At 45.5% G+C, this 21,575-nt stretch overlaps 1 protein-coding gene across 5 annotated transcripts in view; it reads right to left on the bottom strand.

The window, feature by feature from the left end:
• Positions 1–20,301, bottom strand: part of Mtmr14 (myotubularin related protein 14) — a 47,745-nt gene extending 27,444 nt beyond the window's left edge. For 2 of the 5 annotated variants that reach the window (XM_050148669.1, XM_050148671.1), the window contains exons 1-5: positions 20,025–20,298; positions 17,446–17,594; positions 5,994–6,102; positions 1,928–2,003; positions 1,522–1,582 (exon numbers count right to left, since the gene is read on the bottom strand). In XM_050148669.1, coding sequence (XP_050004626.1) covers positions 1,522–1,582; positions 1,928–2,003; positions 5,994–6,102; positions 17,446–17,594; positions 20,025–20,180 — 551 coding nt within the window. In that variant the 5' untranslated portion in view covers positions 20,181–20,298. Of the gene's footprint in view, positions 1–1,521; positions 1,583–1,927; positions 2,004–5,993; positions 6,103–17,445; positions 17,595–20,024 lie in introns of those variants that run through there. The other 3 variants (XM_050148670.1, XM_050148672.1, XM_050148675.1) reach the window with 3 other exon arrangements.
• Positions 20,302–21,575: the final 1,274 nt, after the last annotated feature.

Raw genomic sequence — 21,575 nt, 5'->3', positions numbered from 1 at the left:
GGAGACCTCTGCTCAATTATCCAGAAGTCAGAGGGAGCAGGCAAGGAAGGTGACTTTCCAAGAGATTATCCCTGTCTCGGGACGTGGTTCAAAGAAGAGCAATTTGCAGCCAGAGTGGGAAAGGGCTCTCTGCACTGCTTGACATTAAGCCAGAAGACTCGAGATAATCTCAGTTCTAAAAGGCATCAGGCTGGTGGCTCAGACTCCTTAAGCTTCCATTAGAGTTCATCTCCACCTCCCCCTTTTCCCTCTATTTAGGACCATTTTTAGCCATATGCCTTATGAATGTAACAGATTGAAATTTTTCAACAGATAAAGACTTTTTAGGGTGATCTGATCAGCTGGTTGTGAAATAGTAGGTAAGTGAATTTCTTCTACTTAACCAGGCCTTTGAAACAAGGAGAAAGAAAACAAACAACCCCCCAAATTCTCAGGCTACTTTCTGTCTTGCCATGCAGATATGGCAGCAGCAGAAAGAGTAAACAGTCACTGCAATGTGTTTTTAATGCCTGCTTCTTGATCACTACCAGGAGCCAGCTGCCTCCCTGAGAACTGTATGCTGTAGATGACCTGGCCAAGGCAGAAGTCACCTGACCTCAGGGACGCCAAACATTCTTGAGCACAAGCCAGAGCTACTGCTTTCAAAGTCAGTTGCAGAACTTGGGCTTAGCAAAGTACCTGAGCCACAGTTTGGGCAGCGGATCTTACTAGGGTGCTCATGCGCATTCCAGAGACGCCGGATACCAACTAAAGACTTTCCATGTGATAGCAACCACACAAAGGATATTTGTAGGCTTGTTCACGAAAGACCATTTGAAAGGAGTAGAGTGTACCCATTTTCTCCCTTTAAAGGAACTCAGTGTCTGTAGTCCTAGAGCTTGGGAAATGGTGACAGGACTGGAGAGTTCAAGGTCATCCCTGGCTACTAGGAAGTTCAAAGCCAGGTTGGACTACACAAGACCTTGTCTCAAAATGCAAAAACAAAAACCAAACCAAACCAAAAAAAACCCAGAACTAGTCACTGTGGTTTTATAAAACCATCTCAAATGCTGCCCCCACCCCCAAACACACACATACCAAAGAAGGAAAATGGTGTGTGTGACTCAAAATGCAATTGTGGGATACAGTGGCTACAACCCTGTAATTCAGTGCCAGGTGTGCTGTATGATACCTGGCAAGTTCACACTTAGCAGGCCAGCTGCATACTGCCACTGTGTAGGGCTCAAACAAAGACTGACATCTAGGGCTGACCTTAGACCTGCAGCACAGAAACCCTGAGGTCATCGTGTACTGGGATTTCAGCTGCAGACTGCTCAGGTATCCAGCAGTGTCTTGATGAAGCTACTGGGTGGATTTAAACAGTGCTGTTTTGAGGGTATGGAGATGGAAAGCAGGGGCAAAGAGCCGATCCACTTATATAGACCAGAGATGAATACCCACTGCCAGAAGAGCATGGCTGCCACCAACCAGGCACCCATCCCAACCCAACCTCCTACCCAGAGTGACCAACCCCGCACTAACCGAAGAGCACAGTCCTCTTCTGTGACATCGTCCACATCTGCCCAGGTATCATCTGTTCCCCCTGCCAGAGAAACCAGTTTGTCAGCACTGAGGCTGGTATCATGGGCTCTACCCAGAGGTGTTCTTACCAGCCTCCTTCCTTGTAGGACCAAGTGTAGGTAGTACCAACCTGCCCCTATCCCAGGTTCAGCCCTCCTATCTCCACCAGAATCCCATGCCCGTCTGTGTAGTAGTTTGCTTGCACTACTACAATCCCTAGTGAATCCCTAGTTTCTGCTGAGTGGAGTGCCCTGGCCTCTACCCTGCTTCACCACACCTGCTCCTTACACCACCATGCCTGTGGCAGGACTAGTCCCTCTCACTAGGTTCCCAGTCTTAGACCCGCAAAAGGCTGTTCAATATTCACCTGAGAAAAAATAGTTGTATCCAGAGCGTCCATACAGCTCTCCCCATCCAGCCAGGGTGGCCGACCTGCAAATGTGCTGGGAGACAATAGCATTTTTGGGTAAGATGGTTTCTGAAGCATGCAGAGCTTAAAGAATGCCTAGTGCCCCTTACCAGCACTGAGACCATCACAGTCAGTTTGAAGGATACCTAGAACTTTTTATTAGCCTACAGACTCTACAAAGGGGTCTCTTCCAGATTCCAGGTACCAGTGTTACTTCAATGATAAGTAAGACTTGAAGAATGTCCATATATACCAGGTACTGGGCACAATACTGCCAAGTGACACCATCTTCTTACTGAATTCTCATTAAGACAAACATGGAAAGCAGCAGGGATAATCACTATTTCCTGGATGAAGAAAAGTGGCAGGGCTGAAGCGTCCTCTGGGGAGTCCAATTCCCAGCAACCACATGGTGACTCACAACCATCTGCAAGGAGATCTGGTGCCCTCTTCTGGCATGCAGGCATACATGCAGACAGAATACTATACACATAATAATGGCCCAGGGTGGTTAAGGGATGTGAATAGTAGTCATACACAGTGAGGGTCAGGTTGAAAACTGGCCCAAGCTCACATACCTCCAAGGGCCTGTTACTTATTAATTTGGAACTTTTTAGCATAGAGGGTAACTTTTATACTGAGGGAAATAATTAAAAGAGAAATACCTGGAAACTTAACTTTTAAAATGAACTTATTAAAACAATCCTGATGATATGTGGCTATGTTCTCAGCACTTAAGAGTAAGGGCAGTGACATCAGAAGTTTAAGGCCAGCCAGTTACATAGTGGTTCTGAGGCCAGTCTGTGGTTCATGAGATTATCATAAAAAAAAAAAAAATTTCCAAGGAAGCTCAGTGTGGTTCATGCCTTTAATCCCAACACTCAGAAGGCAGAGGCAGACAGATCTTTATGAATTAAAAGTAAACCTGGTGACTGATCTATGTCTAATGGGAGCTCACCAAGGCCAGCTGGACTGGGACTGAACGAGCATGTGATCAAACCGGACTCTCTGAATGTGGCTGACAATGGGGGCTGACTGAGAAGCCAATGATAATGGCACTGGGATTTGATTCTACTGCTTGTACTGGCTTTTTGGGATCCTAGTCTGTTTGGATGCACACCTTCCTAGACCTGGATGGAGGGGGGAGGGCCTTGGACTTCCCACAGGGCAGGGAACCCTGACTTCTCTTAGGACTGGAGAAGGAGGGGGGGGCGGGGGAGGGGGAGGGAAATGGGAGGAGGTAGAAATTTTTAATAAATAAAAAAAGGATAAAACAAAACAAAAAAGGAGTAAGCCTGGTCTACATAGCCAAGTTCTATGGGACAGCCAGGGCTACTTAGAGAGACAGTGCCTCAAAAAACAAACCTCCAAATTACCAAGGCAACATAGTAGCTATTAAAAGGACTATGAGAAGTAGAAGCCAGTACCATGTACATGCTAGGACAGTACTCTAAATTTACCCCACTGCCTTGCTTTTTTTACTTTTTTCATCACAGAAGGAATCATTTTAGAGTTGGAATTCTAAAAGCCAAGCAATAGTATCTTTCTTTTAAAAGACTGTATTTGTACATCTGCATGATATGTATTTGTCGGTACTCAGGCGCATCAGAGTATACAACTTTGTTTAGTTAGTTCTCTCCGCCCACCTTTATGTGAGTTCTGAAGATCAAACTTAGATTGCCAGGCTTGTATAGTGGGTACCTTTACCCACTGAGCCATCCTGCTGGCCTTTAAACTTCATTATTTAATTTAAGACTATGTCTTTAAATAGTGTGTTGAAATCCAGTAGTGTTTCGGGGGTGGTGGGAAATGGGAGATGTTGAGTGACACAGAAGCCAGCCAATCTAGTCTGACGGAAGGCTAGGAGAACTACCCCCACCGCATTAAGAGAAAAGGGAAAATGTAAGATGACAGGGCAATTAAAGTTCGTTTCTGAATGTGTGACACAATCTGGAAGTATAAAGTAGATTTCTGAAAGACTACAAAATACTGTCTACTGTAGGGTCCTCACATAAGGTAAAAGAAGTAAACAGTTGGCTGTTGCATGAAATGGGTGCAGACTAGGTCAACTGTCTGGCTCTTGCTGGCGGTGAGAGCAGGCAAAATGTAAGTAGCTGGGTATCATCTGGGGCAAGCTGGGTGCATTCCTGGAAATGTGGCCTGTCTGCATTATCTGCTTCCCTGTGTCTCTTGGGACCCCGTCAAGAGACCACTATTGCTTCCAGGGTAGCATTTTTATTTGCCAGTCTCTGCTTGTAGTCTCTGTTCCAGAAGCCCATGGAGAATGGCTAGGGCTGAATTTCCTGCTGGTCTAAGCAGAATGAACTATGGTGGGGGCTACCTAACACTTCCTGGGTCTAAAAGCATCCAAAATTCAGATTAAACTGCCAACTGTTGGGTATGGCAACACAGGCTTGAAATCTTTAGGAATTTCCACCTTTGGAGTTGGATACTGGAGGATGGGGGCGGGAGGGTTAAGGTCAGTCTAAGCTACAAAGTGAGATCCTGTCTCAAAGTAAAATTAGTTGGTAAAACACTTGTTATGCAACCATGAGAGCTTGTGTTTGGGTCACCAACACCCACATAAAAAGCCAGGCGTGGCAGTACACACATATAATCCTAGAGCTAGAAAGCAGAGACAGCAGCACAAGGGTAGAGCTGACTGGTTAGGAAGCACCACTGAATGGGGCTACTCCAGGTTCATGAGAGAGATTGGCTCAAAAGTAAGGTGACAGGGATTGAGAGAATGACACCCAGTCTTGACCCTTAGCTTCCAAGCATGTGTGTGCACACAGGCCCCACATTCTTAGACATTAAATAATGTCTACCAGGGTCTGTAATCCTTACACTTAGGAGGCTGAAGTAGCAGGACGGCCTTAATTTTCTTCCCCCTTGCTTCATAGACCTGACAAGTCGAGGGAATTTACTTGCTAGTATTTTCACAATCCCTTAATAGGCTAGGTCTGAAAAGTCTTAACTATTGAAGAATTTCAACTTCCCACATTCATAAGGCATGAGGCTAAGAATGGTCATGGGGAGGAGGCAGGAGATGAACTCTGATGGAAGCTTAGCTTAAAGGGTATCCTAGACTCAGGGAGGGTGAGGCAGAAAGAATGCTATCAGTTTAAAGGAGAGCCCGGGCTACTAAACAAAACCCTGACTTTAAAAAACAGAAAATCAGGAATTGCTTGGTGTTTCCCAAATGACAAAGCTCCACCCAGGTCTTCGTTTCAGTTTAGAGCCGAAATTATGTCAATGCCCCCGTACTGATGCATTCACAAGTCCACGTCAGAAGTCAGGATAAATGTATTTCTCATTCTTCTGTGTAAGACACAAGGACTTATGGAGCCCAGACTGTCCCTAAACTCCTTGATTCTCTTGCCTCTACCTTCCAGGTATCGGGATTACAAGTGTGCACTGCCATGCCTGACTCAAATCTAGTTCTCTCGCTGTGTAAACTTGATCAAGTTGTTTGCCACTCTGAACCAACAGACAGTAAGACAGGTAAATGAAACCACATTATGGAGCTACTCTAACAGTCCTGTTGAGCACATGAACTGCAAGGATTGGGACTTTTGTCTCCTTTACAGGATGACATATTTCAAGTTCTGAGATACTGCCTGGCACAAAGTACACATTCAATAATACCTGGCTAATCACGGGACTGAAAAAAGGAACAAACAGCATAATATTATCCGATTTAATGTACTCTGTAAACCAATGATATAGGCTTGTGGAATAAACTGAGGCCACATGCAGGCAAAATGCCAGGACCTGACTTAGTCTATCTCTATAGCATGGGTTAGGGAGGTAGGAAGGCTCTGGTGTTTCATCCCTTCCCTATCTGAAAATCTCTTTCAGTTGGGAATGGTCTATTTCTCCGGCCTGTTTCCCACAGTGCCAGGTGTCCAACAACCAGCTATCCTGCCTTTGGCTGCTAGAAAAGAAAAAGGAGTTACAATTTTACATGAAGTCAGTAACCCAAAGACAGGGGACAGCAAATGAGGCTACGGGTGGGCCTTACCTTGCCTTTGAACAGGATCACTGGGCAGACAAACCGTCCTCTGCACCTGGCCATCTTGCTGCGGTGGATGAGGTCTTGCAGCTTGCTCACCTGCACGGTGCTCTGGAACCTAACATACAGGCAGAAGAGGCAGGTCAGCCAGATTTTCAGATGGGTACTCACGCAGGAGATGCGAAGATTGCCTACACATGTCAAGACTCTCTGGGACTCTGTTTTTGAGAGAAGTTCTCACTACATAGCCAAGGTAGACCTTGAATTCACTATGTAGCCCATGCTAGCCTTAAACTATATAGCCTAAGCTAGCCTTGAATTTGTAGCAAGCCTCTTAGCTCAGTCTCCCAAGTGCTGTGATCACAAACATGTCCACCACACCAAGTTTTAGTCACTAAAAATTTAGCAAATGCCATTATTTCTGAACTTCAGATCACTGATATATTGAGTTTTTCAGGAAAAGAAAAACTGTTAATTACAAGTATTATAATCCAAGTCACCCTGATTTAGTGCCTTTCCAATGAAAAAAACAAAGACATGCAAAGGGCTGAAGAAGGAGGACTGCTATAAGTTCAAAGCTAGCCTGGGCTATATAGAGTTCAGGCCAGTCTGAGTCAAATAAGATTGCCTCAAAACACAAGCCCCCTCCCCAGCAAAATCACACACACAATCAAAACCAAAATCAAAAACAAATGGGGGCTGGAGATGTCTCAGTGGTTATTAAGAGTACTGGTTGCTCTTCCAGAGGACCCAGGTTTAATTCCCAGCACCTGTAGCGCCTGCACTATGGGACTGTACGCAAGCCAGGAACTAAGCTGAAGACTTAAAAACACATGTACAAAGACAGAGACAAGGGGACACAGGTCATCCTTGATACAACAGTGCCAAGAATGCCCACTTTATTGTGCTCAGGGGCAGCTTATATTGGGCTCTAGCCATGCCCCAGCTCTCGGGATCTTTCAGCTGCAGACCCACCAGCCTGCCATCCGGGTCTCATGCTAAGAGCAGCTGCAGACTGCTCAGAGCAGAGGAAAACAAGTTGATTACAAGAAATTCAGGGTCTGGTGGTCCACAGTCCCCAACACATCCCTCTTTTCTATATAATTATGGGCGTGGAACAAATATGATAACAATTAATTGGAAATGCCGTAGCGAACATAGTCACTGTCCCAAAGTCTCAGCCAGGATGGCTCCACCAGGTCAGGCACCAACTTGGCTGGAGCAACATGTCTTGCACTGCTGGGAGGCATGCTCAATCCCGCCACAAACTCCTGGGCATGCAGAGCTGGGAACCACAACCTTCTTCTCAGGCAGCCCAGCAGGGTCTGAACAGCTGCCTCTCTGCTTGCGGGGACTCTGGGAAGCAGGCTCACACTTGGGAATCGCAGAAGGGGCCCGAGCTCCTCCTGCTCCTTGGGCCCACAATGGTGGACAGGTTCCTGAGCCCCACTTCCTCCAGTAAACAATTATTTAGGGAATTTGGGCATCGTTCTCTAGACTACTTCCTGCTGATTGGGGGTACTGTATCTTTGGGGGTTTTCCCAGTGACATTTCTGGGGGTCTTGGTGAGTCAAACCACATTAGCCTTGAATGATTCCACAGGCTCTCATCTTCTGTGGAAATAAAAGCAGAACCTCTTTTCCAAAACATATCCTTAGACCCATATTTAAAGTCAAGATACCTTTTTTAGCAGTTCTCTGTGCATATTCCTTCCTTTCGTGTCTCATAATCTGTCTATACTCTATCTCTTTAAAGACTTACTCAAAACACACATAACACACATACCCATCTTTGATCCACCCTCACCATTCCTGAGAGCCATCTCGTTGAGGGCTTCCCTTTGTAAAACTACACCGGTTCCGTTCCACGCTCTACTTGCTACGCACTATGGGAACTAGGCTGAAAATTTAAAAACCTACACATATAGACATAGACAGAGAGATGAGGCCACAGGGACATCCTTGAGACAAGAGTGCCAAGAATGCCCACTTATTGTGCTCAGGGGCAGCTTATATTGGGCTCTGGCCACGCCCCAGCTCTCAGGATCTTTCAGCTGCAGACCCACCAGCCTGCCATCCGGGTCTCATGCTAAGAGCAGCTGCAGACAGCTCAGAGCAGAGGAAAACAAGTGTTTACAAGAAATTCAGGGTCTGGTGGTCCGCAGTCCCCAACAAGCACCCAAATGGCAGCTCACACCTACTTGTAACTTCACTTCCAGGGAACCTGACACCTTCATACAGACATAAATACAGACAGCAAAACAATTCACATAAAAATAAATTAACTGGTTAATTTAAAAAACCAAATAATTTTTTTTTTAAAAAAGGAAATTAGCTCAAGCAAGCTACACCAGCACCAAACACTTCCCTACAGAAGCAGCAGCACTGGCATGTGTGTGAGTGTACAGGAGAAGCTCACTAGCCAGCCGCCAGCCAGGCTACGTGGTGAGTGCCAGGCTTTATGAGACTCTACCTTACAAGGCTGTACATGAGATGGAAAGATCACTGCCTCCACACTTCATGCACACACATACAAACACCACACACTAAGGGAAACGAGGCAGGAAAGAGCTATACAGTGACCACTTAGAAGGAAGGCAAGGGTCTTCCTTTTTTGGGCTTTTGGGCCAGTCTTACAGAAAGTTCTGTCCCTTCCACATGCTGGTCCTTCAGATAATTCTGTTACCACACAGCTCCCCAGGGCGCATGGACCTGAACAGTGTTTTAGGAAGGATAGATTAGTGACACTCATGGTCTGTGAAGTCCAATGGTAATGCAGATAACAGAACTGCAGTCTTAGGCTGGTGGTGTACACCTGTTACCTCAGCATTCAGGAGGCAAGGGCAGGCAGTCTAGCCTGATCTACATAGTTTGAGCTCCTGGTCACCAAAGACCCTGTGTTTAAAAAAAAAAAAAAAACAAAATGAGCCTGCTGGGCAGTGATGCTGCAGGCCTTTAGTCCCAGCATGTAGTTTGAGGTTAGCCTGGTCTACAGAAGAGTTCCAGGAGAGCCAGGGTGACACAGAAACCCTGTCTCAACTCCTCCAGTCCTCCAAACATTAAAAACAAAAACAAAAAAAAAAACCCAAAAAAACAAAAAACAAAAAAAAAAAAACAAGCTTAGCTGTTTTGAAAATAAACTGGGCCATGGTGGCACATACCTATAGTTCCAGCTCTCAGGAGGAAGCAGAAGGCAATTTTGAGGCCAGGCTGGACTATACAGCAAGTAGGGACCTATATGACCTATGTAGGGATGCTATGACCTATGTAGGGATGCTATTTCAAAACAATCTAACAGCAACAAAAAGACAAAACACAATACACACACAACAACCGCAGCAACAACAACAAAAATCCCAAACAACCCATAGCTGACTTCCATTTGAGACAGGGTCTCATATAGCCCAGGCTGGTCTCAAACTCCTGAGCCTCCCACCTCCACTTCCCAAGTGCTGGAATTTTTGGTATGCAACACTACGCCTGTCACTCCTCCTGTAGGAAAATAAAGGTTTATTTGTTTTTTTGTTTTGTTTTGTTTTTGGGTTTTTTTCTTTTTTGATTTTCAAGACAGGGTTTCTCCGTAGCTTTTTGGTTCCTGTCCTGGAACTAGCCCTTGTAGACCAGGCTGGCCTTGAACTCAGAGATCCGCCTGCCTCTGCCTTGAGTGCTGGGATTAAAGGCGTGCACCACTACCGCCCAGCGAAAATAAAGGTTTATACATATAAATAAAATATATTATGCCGGGCGGTGGTGGCGCACGCCTTTAATCCCAGCACTCGGGAGGCAGAGGCAGGCGGATTTCTGTGAGTTCTAGGCCAGCCTGGTCTACAAGAGCTAGTGCCAGGACAGGCTCCAAAGCTACAGAGAAACCCTGCCTCCAAAAACTAAAAAATAAATAAAATAAAATATATTAAGGTTTCTGCCCCTAAACCATGGCTTAAGATTGTAATGACTAAGGCCGGGCGGTGGTAGCACACGCCTTTAATCCCAGCACTTGGGAAGCAGAGGCAGGAGGATCTCTGGGAGTTCGAGGCCAGCCTGGTCTACAAGAGCTAGTTCCGGGACAGGCACCAAAGCTACAGAAAAACCCTGTCTCGAAAAACCAAAAAAAAAAAAAAAGATTGTAATGACTATCAAGTGGAAGCATCTGAAATTGAAGTCAAAACAGTTTTAAAAAGACAGGTTGGGAGGTGGTATAGGGACAAGGTTGAGAAGGGAAGAAGCAGGGCAATTAAAATACACTGTATACATGTATGAAAATTCCTAATACATTAAAATATATTTTACAACATCACATGCCAGGCCTAGCAGCACACACTTGAGATTTCAGTTATTTCATGGGGAGTTGGGGTGGAGGGGTAGGCAAAGCTGGGGGATTGATCACAAATCCAAGTTCTGTCTGAGCTAGAGTGAAGTTAAGGTCAGCCTTCAAAATTTAGCAAACCTCAGTCTCAAAATGAAAAAAAGGCTAGTGAGATGGTTTTGCAGGTAAAAGTAAAAGTTCTTGCCATGCAAGCTGACTACCTGAGTCCAGTCCAAAGACCCCATGTACACAGGGAAGGAGAGAATGGGCTCCATAACATGTTTGTCCCACCTCCCATATCATATACACACAGTAGTAAACAAAAATTTTAAAATATAGCTTTATGGTATGGCATTTGCCCATTATGTGTGAGGCCCTAGGTTCAATTCCCAGAACCTAAAAATAAGGTAGCAGAGAGAATGTGTCTTCAAACAAAAGCCAGTTAATGATCATAAGAACAGACAGAAAGACTGGGGATGAAGTAAGTGGAGCACTCCTCCTATGAAGCCTCTTTTACTCTTAACGGTTTTCTCACTTCCATTTGAAACATTTGCTCTGTTCAGACACCATCTCCTCTATTGCTTAGGGTCTTAGCTGGGCTCATCCCTGTGGGTTCTTGGGCATTTTTCTAGAGCCTGGATTCTTGCTAACTCCATAATTGCTTCCTCAATCAAGATCTCTCCTTGCGCTTACATCTGTCTTTCCTCCATCTCGACTATATTACCATAGAACCTTCGTCCAACAACAGAACAGAGGCAATGACCCACATCGGAGCACTGGACTGAGCTCCCAAGATCCAGTTGAAGAGTGGAGGGGGTGAAAAGTATGAGCAAGGAATTCAAGACCATGAGGGGTTCATCCAGTGAGACAGTTTGCTTGAGCTAATGGTAGCTCACCAACTCCAACTGGACTGGGAATGAATGAGCATGGGAACAACCAAGCCCCTTTGAAAGGGGTTGACAATTGGGGCAGACTGAGGGGCCACTGATAGTGACATTGGGATTTGTCTCTACTGCATGTACCAGCATCTTGGGATCCTATTCTCTTTGGATGTAAACCTTGCTCAACCTAGATGTAGTAGGGAGGGCCTTGGACTTTCTACAGGGCAGGGTGCACAGCCCTCTCTTAGGATTGGAGGGGGTGGGGGGGGGGGGGGTCTGTGGAGGGAGAGGGAGAAGAGTGGAAGGAGGGGAAGGAGGGGGAATTTGGATTGCTAATTTTTAAAGTAATAATATAATAAATTAATTTAAAAAATTGCTTTGCAAAAACCAAAAGAACCCAAGAGGTTTAAGAAGACTAACACCCCTTAGTACAGCTTTCTGGAAGGTCAGGTTTAAAAAATAATTTTTGTTAGTAATTTTTTTTTCTTTCATGAAGGAGGAAGAATGGCAAGTTTGTGAGGCTAGGGTGCCTTTTTCAATCAAGTACCCACAGACAGGACAGCACTGACTCACCAGCAAATCCTGCAGCTGAGAAGCCGGATGCTGCTGCTTTCCCTGCCTTGGTTTCTCGATGATAAGTAGAGGCACTTAGTCCAAGACGGCGCAGCACTAAATTCTAGGAATATCCAACAGAGCACCAGCTTGGCTCCCAGCGCCTAGCTTCCCACCTATCCGGTCACCATACCCTTCTCTCAGCCTTGGCAGCACTCTCTGCTGCGCTGACCTCAGCTGGTTCACAGCAGCCCCCTCTGGGCCTAATCTCAGAAAGTGGGAAGTAGAGGCAGGTGAATCAGGAGTTCAAAAGTCAGCCTTAACTATTCTTTTGAGTTTACAGTTAGCCTGGGCTAAATTATGAGACCTTACCTCAAAAACGAACAGAAAAGCAGAGAGATTGTTTAGTGGCTAAAAGCACTTCCTACACAAGTCTAGATTCTAATACTGTAACAAGTTGGGCAAGATCTCATGTGCCACTGTAACACCAGTATAGTTGGGGGCAGGGCAGTGGGCACTGATGGGGTATGCTGGCTGCTAGACTAGCTGGAAAATGAGAACTCTTTCAGGGAGAGACCTTTCTTCAAAGGAATAATGCAGAGTGCGATAGATGAACACAATGTTCTTTGGACTTCATGCTTGGGCACAGGTACATGTACCTCCCCCCGCCACTTGCACCTATACCACACCCTAATACTACATTCACACATTTTGGGGTGGAGGGGGGGAGGTTGGAAAATCAGGCACTACCATACCAGGTCCAGTTCTAAGTACTAGGAGGTTGAGACAGGAAGGTCAGGAATTCAACAAGGTCATCTTGACTATGTACAATTCAAGACCAGCCTGGGCTATATGATATCCTGTCTCAAAATCCAAACATACAAAACCTTCCATCTCCCAGGTTAAGTTCTTGCAACACACAAGGCTGAAGCAAGAGTTCCAGGCCAGCCTGTGTTACATAGTGAAACCAGATCTCATAAAAATACCCCACAAACACACACATCATCATCATCAACATAGAGATAGTACCAGTATTTAACTCTTAACTGTCAGGGTTCTTGCTACTGCTTTATTGCTGCTATTGAGACATAGTCTCACTATGTACCCCAGCCTCCCAAGGACTGAGATTATGCTGGATTCTGAGTTCTTCTAAGTATAACAACATTCCTTTTCTATTAGGCTAGATCATGGCTTATCTGCCTGGTCACTAGTCAAAGAACCAGTTCTGTTTCTGCTTTCTCCCCAGTTCCCGTTTTTTTTTTTCTATCACTTCCAGTGAATTAACTATCTGGCCTATGACCACACCCGAATGAGCACTGTATTCTTATACACTGGTATCTACAACCAGGTGGTGAAACTTCCTTTGCTATTTATTTGCTGTTGGAGAGTGAACCCAAGGCCTGTCAGAATTAAATCTCTAGCCCCCTCCATTGGCATTAACTGGTTTTTAGTCTTCATGAATATCATTTGCTCACAAAACTATTTTTAAAGCATGGTGTGGTAACACACAACTGTTATTACCCTTGAGGCCAAGGCAGGAAGACTAGTTGTGTGCAGGAACAAGCAACCTAGTTTAGGAATGCTGTACAGTTTAAGAACACTTCTTGTCAGAACTGACGTAGCAACACTATTTTCTGTTTTTTTTTTTTTTTTTTTAATTTCTTCTGTGTGTGTTTGTAAGCCCTTTCAAAGGATTGTTTATTTGTGGGGGAGGGAAGGAGGAAAAGATAAGCACACATCATGGTATATAGAGGTCAGCCGACAAAGCTGAGGAGGTGGTTCTGTCCTGATACCTTGTTTTTTGAGGGAGGGTCTTATTTCTGCTGCTGTGCTGCTGTATAACTGTCTTTACCTCCTATCTTGTTATAGGAGCTCTGGGATTATAGACACTGAGTCCCCACATTGGGGTTGAAAGGAACTGTAACATAAGTGCTTCTCACCTGCTCGGCCATCTCACTGCACGATGCCCCACGCTGGTCTGGAACTCACAGCAATCCTACCTCAGCCTCCACAGTGAACCAGTAAGCCCAGCTAGAGTCCACAGTTTTAACCACCACTCTAAGAGCTCAGGCCCTCTGTAGACTGCCATTGCTTGTTAAACCCACCAAGCTTGAGAATGAGGATTTCACAAGTGGGGCTTCTCCTATTGAATTCTTGGGGTCCGCCAAACAGAGGCAGCTAAGCAAACATTCAGAGAAAGCCCTCTGGCCTGCCTGGAAAGAGGGTGGGCAGAACTGTGGAGGCTCATTAGCTAGACCAAGTCACTTCCTGAATCTAGTTATACCATGCTTAACTCAGTTTGACTAGTGTCACATTTATACTTAAGAAGCATGTAGTCATATTTCTTGCTATCCAATTATATTCAAACTCTATTCCGTTCAACAAAGTCATTGCCAACTAAAAGTCACTTCAATATAACGCAATGACCATGTAAGAAGTGAAAAGTAACTACAAACTCAAAAAACAGGCACTTAGACATATGCTTGTAATCCCAGCTATACAAGACATGAGGATTCTGAGGTCAAGATCAGCCTTAACAACTTAGCCAAGATCCCATCTCAAAAAGAAAAAAAGGGGCAGGAGAGATGGATCCATTGATTAAAAGCACATGCTGCTCTTCCAGAGGACCTAAGTTTAGTTCCCAGCATCCATACTAGGAAGTTCACAATCACATGCAAGCTCCAGTTCCAGCAGGGGCTGAATGTCTCTGGCCTTCATTGGTATCTGCAAATCAGTGCATATACCCACAGACACACATAATTTAAAAAACTGTTCAAAGCCCTGGGTTTGATCTTGACACCAAACAGATACAAAACCAAATTCTAACAAGTCTTGTAGGTGTTTTCCTGGAAAGTGAGACCCTCATGGACAAGGTGGCAGTAAAGAAAAGGCAGACAGGGGGACAGTGTGGAATCATTCCGCTTACTGGCTCGTGGGTAAAGGGAAATTGTCTCTCTGGGCTTCATCTTTTTCCTCTGTAGAATGGGGGTGATTCTATATTTTTCATAGGTGACCGCAGGACTTAAATAAGCTGGCGTGTGAAATCCCAACAGATGACAACCAGTAAGCAATCAAATACCACCCCTCTCACCACCTCAAGACAGGACAGAGTTCAGGCTTCTTTCAGACTTACCTTGTAGCCAAGAATGGAGTCAGTTCTCTCCTGCTACTATGTAGGTCCCGGGAATAAGACTCAGGTCCTCAAGCTCAGAGGCAAGAGCCTTTACCCAAGGAACCATCTCAAAAGCCCTGACCCCTGACTTTGAACTTCTGATACCCTTGCCTCCACCTCCAAAGGCCTGGGATTACAAGCATGCACCACAATGGCCAGTTTATATAGTGCTAGGGATTGAACCCAGGGGCTTCATCTATGCCCTATGTACTCTGACAACTGAGCTACAGCAGCCGCTGGAGATTATTCTCTTTAAGGCTAGAATGAATAAACACTGAACATGTTTCTTTCAGAACAACTAACCATACCGAGAGCTCATTAGAGAATGCCGAATGGGTCCCACCTCTGAGGTAGTGAATCATTCTGCAGGAAAAAGATGCCTTGGTGGTTCACTCACAAAGTTGAGGTGTTTAGCTAAGCTTAACATCTGAATGCTATCAGAGGACAGAGGTTAAATGCCAGACAGCACTGTAGGAAAGAGTAGGAAAGAGCAGAAGAAAAATAAATAGAAGAGTTGTTCAGAAATAGTAATTTGGGCAAGGCATGGTGGTAGAGACTTCTAACTCCACCACCTGGGTGATGTAAGCAGAAGGTTCATGAGTTCAAGGCCAGTCTTGGTTACATGGATGACAATATTGATAGTGAGGAGATTGTGAGACAGACACAGACTTACTGACCACATTGAATGATTACAAGAGGCTACGTTTCCCTACCCTTGGAAGGGCAGTTAGGAAGAGAAGAACTACGAACAGTACAGTAAGGTGCTAAAATAAGCACAGATGCCCAGGGAGGATGTGATACCAGTTCTAGGACCTTCACAGAAGAGTAATATGCTTAACTTTTCAAGGGCATCGAGAAGTGGGCACTTGTCTAGATACCACTGAACGTGAGGAAAACAAAGGCTTTATTTTTATTCTTAAACTCCTCTACTTGTAAACCATCTTTCCCCACATCTGGCTACGGAGTTCTAAAATGGAGAATGTGGAAACTCTGGTTTAGAAGGCCCAAGAGGGGATCTTAGAATCTGTACTCATCATTTGTACGCAGGTGTTACTGATGAAAAGCACTAACATCTTTACACGTCCCAAAAGTCCACACTCCTTGGTAATGATCAAGATGCAAGTTAACCATGGAGGCTCATACCTGTAATCTCAGCACTTGGGAGGCTGAGGCAGAGAGTTAAGATAAAGATCAGCTAGGTCTACAGCATGAAACCTGTCTCAAAGCAAACGAAACGAGAGGAGGGCAGGAAAGGAAGGAAGAAAGGGGTAAAGGGAAGAGAGGACAAGGAGAAAGGAAGGAAAAGGCAGAAGAAAGAAAGGAAAAGCCTATTTAAAAGTTGTTCCTAAGAACTCTGGGGATACACTATCACCCTCCCAAGCCCTGTTGTACAGGCTCTCTATCATGAGGTTGTCTCATACACACCAGGCAGGATTAACCATTCTCCATTTGCCTACAGCAGCACTTCCCAACACCGACCACACATATGAATTACTTAGGCATCTTGGTATGCTGTGATTTTTGACCTCCTGGCTCTAGAACCCCAAAGTCCTTGTTTCTCCTCAGGTCTCGGTCTAATGGCCTTGCTTTGAAGACAGGAGCCTACCCATTACCCTTCATCCACAGGGCTAAGCTTACATAGCAGCTCCTGGAACTTCCTTAAGATAAACAGCAAGCAGGGAACTCAGGTGAAGAAACTGGGAGCAAACATGGAGTCTCAGTGTTGTGCCAAAAAACCATTACCCTTTACTGACCACCTAATGAGACTCCTGTATCAGGTGCTTCAAGTCTCCTCCGCTGTGAACTGTTAACCTACGTAAAGCACTTAAGTCTGTGCAAGACCTTAGCACACCGGGTAGCTCTTATTTTTAATTCTTAATGCGAATACATCAGACCTGTATTAGCACTAGTCACTTTTCTAGAAATTTAATTAGTCTTTGCAAGCCTTAATTATGATGAGGCTTGGAATTACCAATGAAATCCTAAGGACAAAGAAGATGAATAACTTGCCTAGGGTTAGTTACATAGTCAGAAAATGGACAACCAGGATGTTAACTCAAGCAGTGTGACTTTAGACCTTAAGTTCTTAAGATATACACATGGCAAACACTCTTAAGCCTGATTTGAAAGCCGGGCATGGTGGCATAAGCCTGTAATGCCAGCACTTAGGTGGTAGAGGCAGGAGGATCAGAAGTTAAAGATCATTTCCTTGGCTACACAAAGAGCTCATGGCCAACTCAGGCTACATGATATCCTATCTCAATAAAATACAGTCTATCTCAATATGTCACCATTCCTTCTAACTAGGCCTGCTAAAGACAAGATTGTAAAGTATTGTGTTGGTTATCTTAGGTCAGTAAAGTCAAATATGAAAGAGAAACCCAGTGCTATGACTCCACTACCCTGCCAGTCAAACTCAAAGTCAAAAGTAAACAAAGATGCCAGTAACTAAACGCCACCTGGGAAAGCGAGCATGCCCTGCCCAGTTTCCTGACCCTGCAGATGAGCTTCTCAGGTCTACCAGACATGCACACTATGGTGACAGGATGCTCACGTGTCTCTCTCTTTCTCAGAACTCTCATACTCCAGGAATACGATGTGGCGGGGGTAGTGGCCGCAGATATCACCATTCACATTTGGAATCACGCTGAAACAGTAGTCACGGCCAAATAGCTCCAGACATCTCTTCTCAATGCGTTCAACCTGCATAGAGAAGGAGACTTGAGCATAAAGAAGAATCTTGGGATCTAAAGTCATGAGAATTAAATGGCCCATGAACAAAGAGGCCACTGGAAGTGACAAGTACTTTTGTGATTATCATTCAGTGTTGGGAAGAAACATAATGCTGGGCCACAGGCCCTTCTATGTTAACTCACATTGTATGCTTCAGAAAGATATCTAAATCCATCATTCACACAGTATGTAAGACCCTGTGTAGTCAGCTAGGCAGTGGTGACACACACTTTAATCCCAGCACACGGGAGGCAGATGCAGGCAGATCTGTGAGTTCAAGGCCAGTCTGGTCTACACAGCGAGTTCCAGGTCTACACAGTGAGTTCCAGGACAATCAAAGCTGTACAAAGAAACCCTATCTTGAAAACACACAGTTTGTAGTTAACACTGGAGAGAGTCTATCATTCATAAGATGTAAAAATTCTTTCTAGATTAGTGACACATGCCCGTTATCCCAGCACTTGGAATGCTGAAGCAGGAAGGTCAAGAATTCAAGGCCAAGCTGGGCTACATAGTGAGTCTTTGTCTCAAAAAACAAAGCAGCAGTAACTCTTGCTTAAGGTTACTATAAGAGCATTAACACATTCCATCTCTTTGGTACTAGATGCTTTCCTATTCTACAGCACCAAGATAATAATATTTGAAGCTCTTGTTAGTCAGACACGGTGGGCACACCTGTAATCCTACTACATAGGATGCTGAGGTAGGGGGATGGCAAGTTCAAAGTCAGTATATATATATACCATGTCTCAATAACTCCTACAAAAATAAAGCAGCTCTAGTCAGCAAAATAAAAGCTGCAGACAGCTGGCTCCTTCCCTACTATCTGCTTATAATACTGAAGGCAAGGCTCACTCTGAAGTTACTCCTTTTGCTCACAGTTCAGAGAAGAGCCCACTAGCAGAAAAGCTTACAACCTGTAACCTATCAACAACTTTGCAAGACACCACGATGCCTGGAGCAGTATTAGGACCAGCTACATGAAAGTAAAGGTTTAGCTTGTAAAACTCTAATCTTCAGACATTAAGAGGGAGGTGGAATCCGTCAAAATCACATACCTCCTGCAAGCACTCAAATGAGCTTCCTTGACCACAGGTGTGATGGGTCACACCTGTAAGCAGTACTTGGGAGGCCAAGCAAGAGGATCATTGTTACAAGCCATCCTGGGATACATAATGAATGCGAGGCCAAGCCAGAGCCCCAGAGGAAGACCACGTCTCAAAAGAGGCAAGATTGGTGACGCATCTCATCTGGTAGAGTTCTTGTCTGGGATGCAGAAAAACCTGCGTTCAATCTCTAGCACCATATAAACCAGGCATGAAGGTGCACACCTGTAACCCCAGCAGTTGGGAAGTGGAGACAGGAGGATCAGGAGTGCACAACTTGGTTTTGGATATATCACAAATTTAAGACCTATCTGAACAAACACAATTTACAAATCTAGGGTGTGACCACCAGAAATTGTGATGTAAGAGAATCTAAGACCAAGAAACTTTTGTGTTTAAGTAGTACCCCAAATGATGCCAATTATAATCTGAAAGGTACTTAGCTAATCTGGAGAGATACTACCCCATCATTACTGGTCTCTCCCAGGTTACCTCTGAGACTAATAGAAGATGCCATCTACAGCATGTCCCAGCCCTTAGGTAACCTCTGGAGCCAAACCAGTTTATGGTCCAGGATAGACGAACCCCAATAAGTAAACGAAATGCTAAAGCTGCCACACTGGAATTGAGAACGGGTAGGGTCTACCAGTGTGCAGAGGCGAGTACGTCTCAATCAGACCAGGAGCTTTCAACGGCTTTGTAATTAGAACAAAGGGAAATTCCGGGGGTGGGGGGACAACAGAAACTTCTTTCTGATAAAAGGAACAGAAAGGGAATGTGGGTTGTCTTCTTGCTTTACAGGAAAGGAAAGGGAAGGGCCTAAGTCATGCTGGCACCTTATAAGGAGGCGACTAACTCAGCTGCTCTCTGGGCACCGTAATGCCCCACTACTTCATGCTCCTGCTCTGATCTCTGGGCTGGGAGAATCTCTTCCCCATTTTTCCTTTGACTTTAGAGGTTTTTATTAACTTGGCAACCCCTTCTAGGCTCATGAAGGGTAGCAATTTTCCCTATTTCCTACTGTCTAACCTTTGCACCTGGCCCGCAGCTCCGACCCTTGACCTCCAAACCCCTTGTCTAAAGTACCCCCCCCCCAAACAAAACAAAAGAGCTTTGGTCCTCTCTTTGGTGTTAAGCCGGATCCTTACTCTCCGAGTCCACATCCTGGATAAGTTCCCCCTCTGTGCCTCTCCAGGGAGGTCCCTTCCCGCTCTCCTCCCATCCCTGACTGTAGTCTTCCCTCAGTAACTCAAGCCTGGGACCAGTTCCAGGTCGCTTCACCTCTGGGGCTCACCTTAGAGCCGCCAGTCCCGCCGCTGTCCTTGGCCCGGTACTGAGTCCGGGAGAACTCCTCCAGCAGTTCCCCAAGCCCCGGCTCCTGAGGCGGCGGGTTACCCGAAGAGGCGGTGGACCCCGCCGAGGCGGCGGCGGCGGCCCGAGCGCCCGCCATGCCCAGCCTCGCGTCCCCTCAGGGCTCCTTCACCAGGCCCATGGCACCTGAGCCTCGGACTCCAGCTCTAAAAAACCTCCTGAACCGCCTCAGCCGCCGCCTTCTTCTTCCACTTCCGGCCCCGCCCCACCTCTCCGGATGTTTACTCCTGCGACGGCCAATCAGAGCCCGGGTTCGTGCCCGGCCCACAGGTTCCCCGGCCCACCCCTGACGCGGAGAGATCCAAGTGGCCTCACGGCGGGGGCCGCGCTCCGCCCAAGGGGTTTCCCCGGGGGAAGCCGGGCTAAACCATTGCGGCTACGGAGGGGCGGCGGCGGGAACCATTGGAAGGAAGCAGAGAGGGCAAAGAACAGTGCTGGCAGCCAGAAGGACAAAACCTGCAGGTATTCCGACAGCGTTTCAAACGGCACCTGTCATCCACTGCTGCGAAGACAGCGCGGTCTATCATCTTCCTACTGAGGAAGGTGTTTGAGAACTGCCTTATTCTTTTTTCTTTAAAAGGATTTTCTGGCTCTTGACAGTGGGCAGACGCCGGAGGATCACCAGTTTGAGACCAGCCTGGACTACACCTTTAAAAAATAAAATAAAATAAACTATTTCAAATGTTTGCAAAAATATAGATAATAGAATAATCTTCCCTCAATTTTCTATTGCTGCTCCCATCATTAATCAGCATACGCCAATCTCCCGCTCCATTCTCTCCTGTCCAGAGAATTATTTTATTTGTATTTTGTTACTGTTGTCTGTGTTGTTTGTTCTGGAAATTATTTTAAAGCAAATATCAGCCATTAATTTCATTAGTGAACACATAAGTATTTGTTTCTAACAGATCAGGTTTCTTTTTCCCCCAGCAAAATAACTGCAAGGCTATTTGTATCATAGCATTCTCTGTGTGTATATGTGTCTCTCCCTCTCCTTACTCTAGATTAGTTGAAGCTCATTATATTGCCCAGATGGTTGCCTTCAACTTTGAATCTTCCTGCCTCAGCCTCCTGAGTGCAGGGTTTACAGGCATACACCATCGCTCTGCTAACAAGCGTGGTCCTAATGCTCAGTCTGCGCGTTACCTCCTCGGTCTCAGTTGTAATTCTTCTATAAACCAAACGTTTTTGTTGGTTTTTTAGACATCGTCTTATATATCCCAGACTGGCTTCAGACTTGTATCCAGGCTGGAGTCGTGGCTCCGCAGTTAAGAGGGCATGCTATTCTTGCAGAGTGTCAGAGTTCAATTCCCGGCACCCATGTTACTTGGTTTACAACAACCTGTAATTCTAGCTCCGAAGGGATCCAGTGCACTTTTCTGGACTCTGATGATCCCTACATTCACCTATACATATACCCATTTGCAGGGTGCACATATACATATAATTAAAAATTGTGGTGTAGCCAAGGTTG

This window comes from Alexandromys fortis, unplaced genomic scaffold (genome assembly GCF_014885135.2).
Source record: "Alexandromys fortis isolate MF-2015 unplaced genomic scaffold, M_Fortis_MF-2015_v1.1 scaffold_59, whole genome shotgun sequence".
In the NCBI taxonomy this organism is placed as follows: Eukaryota; Metazoa; Chordata; class Mammalia; order Rodentia; family Cricetidae; genus Alexandromys; species Alexandromys fortis.
The sequence above is the reverse complement of the archived record's forward strand: the minus strand, read 5'-3'. Positions and strand labels throughout refer to the sequence as shown.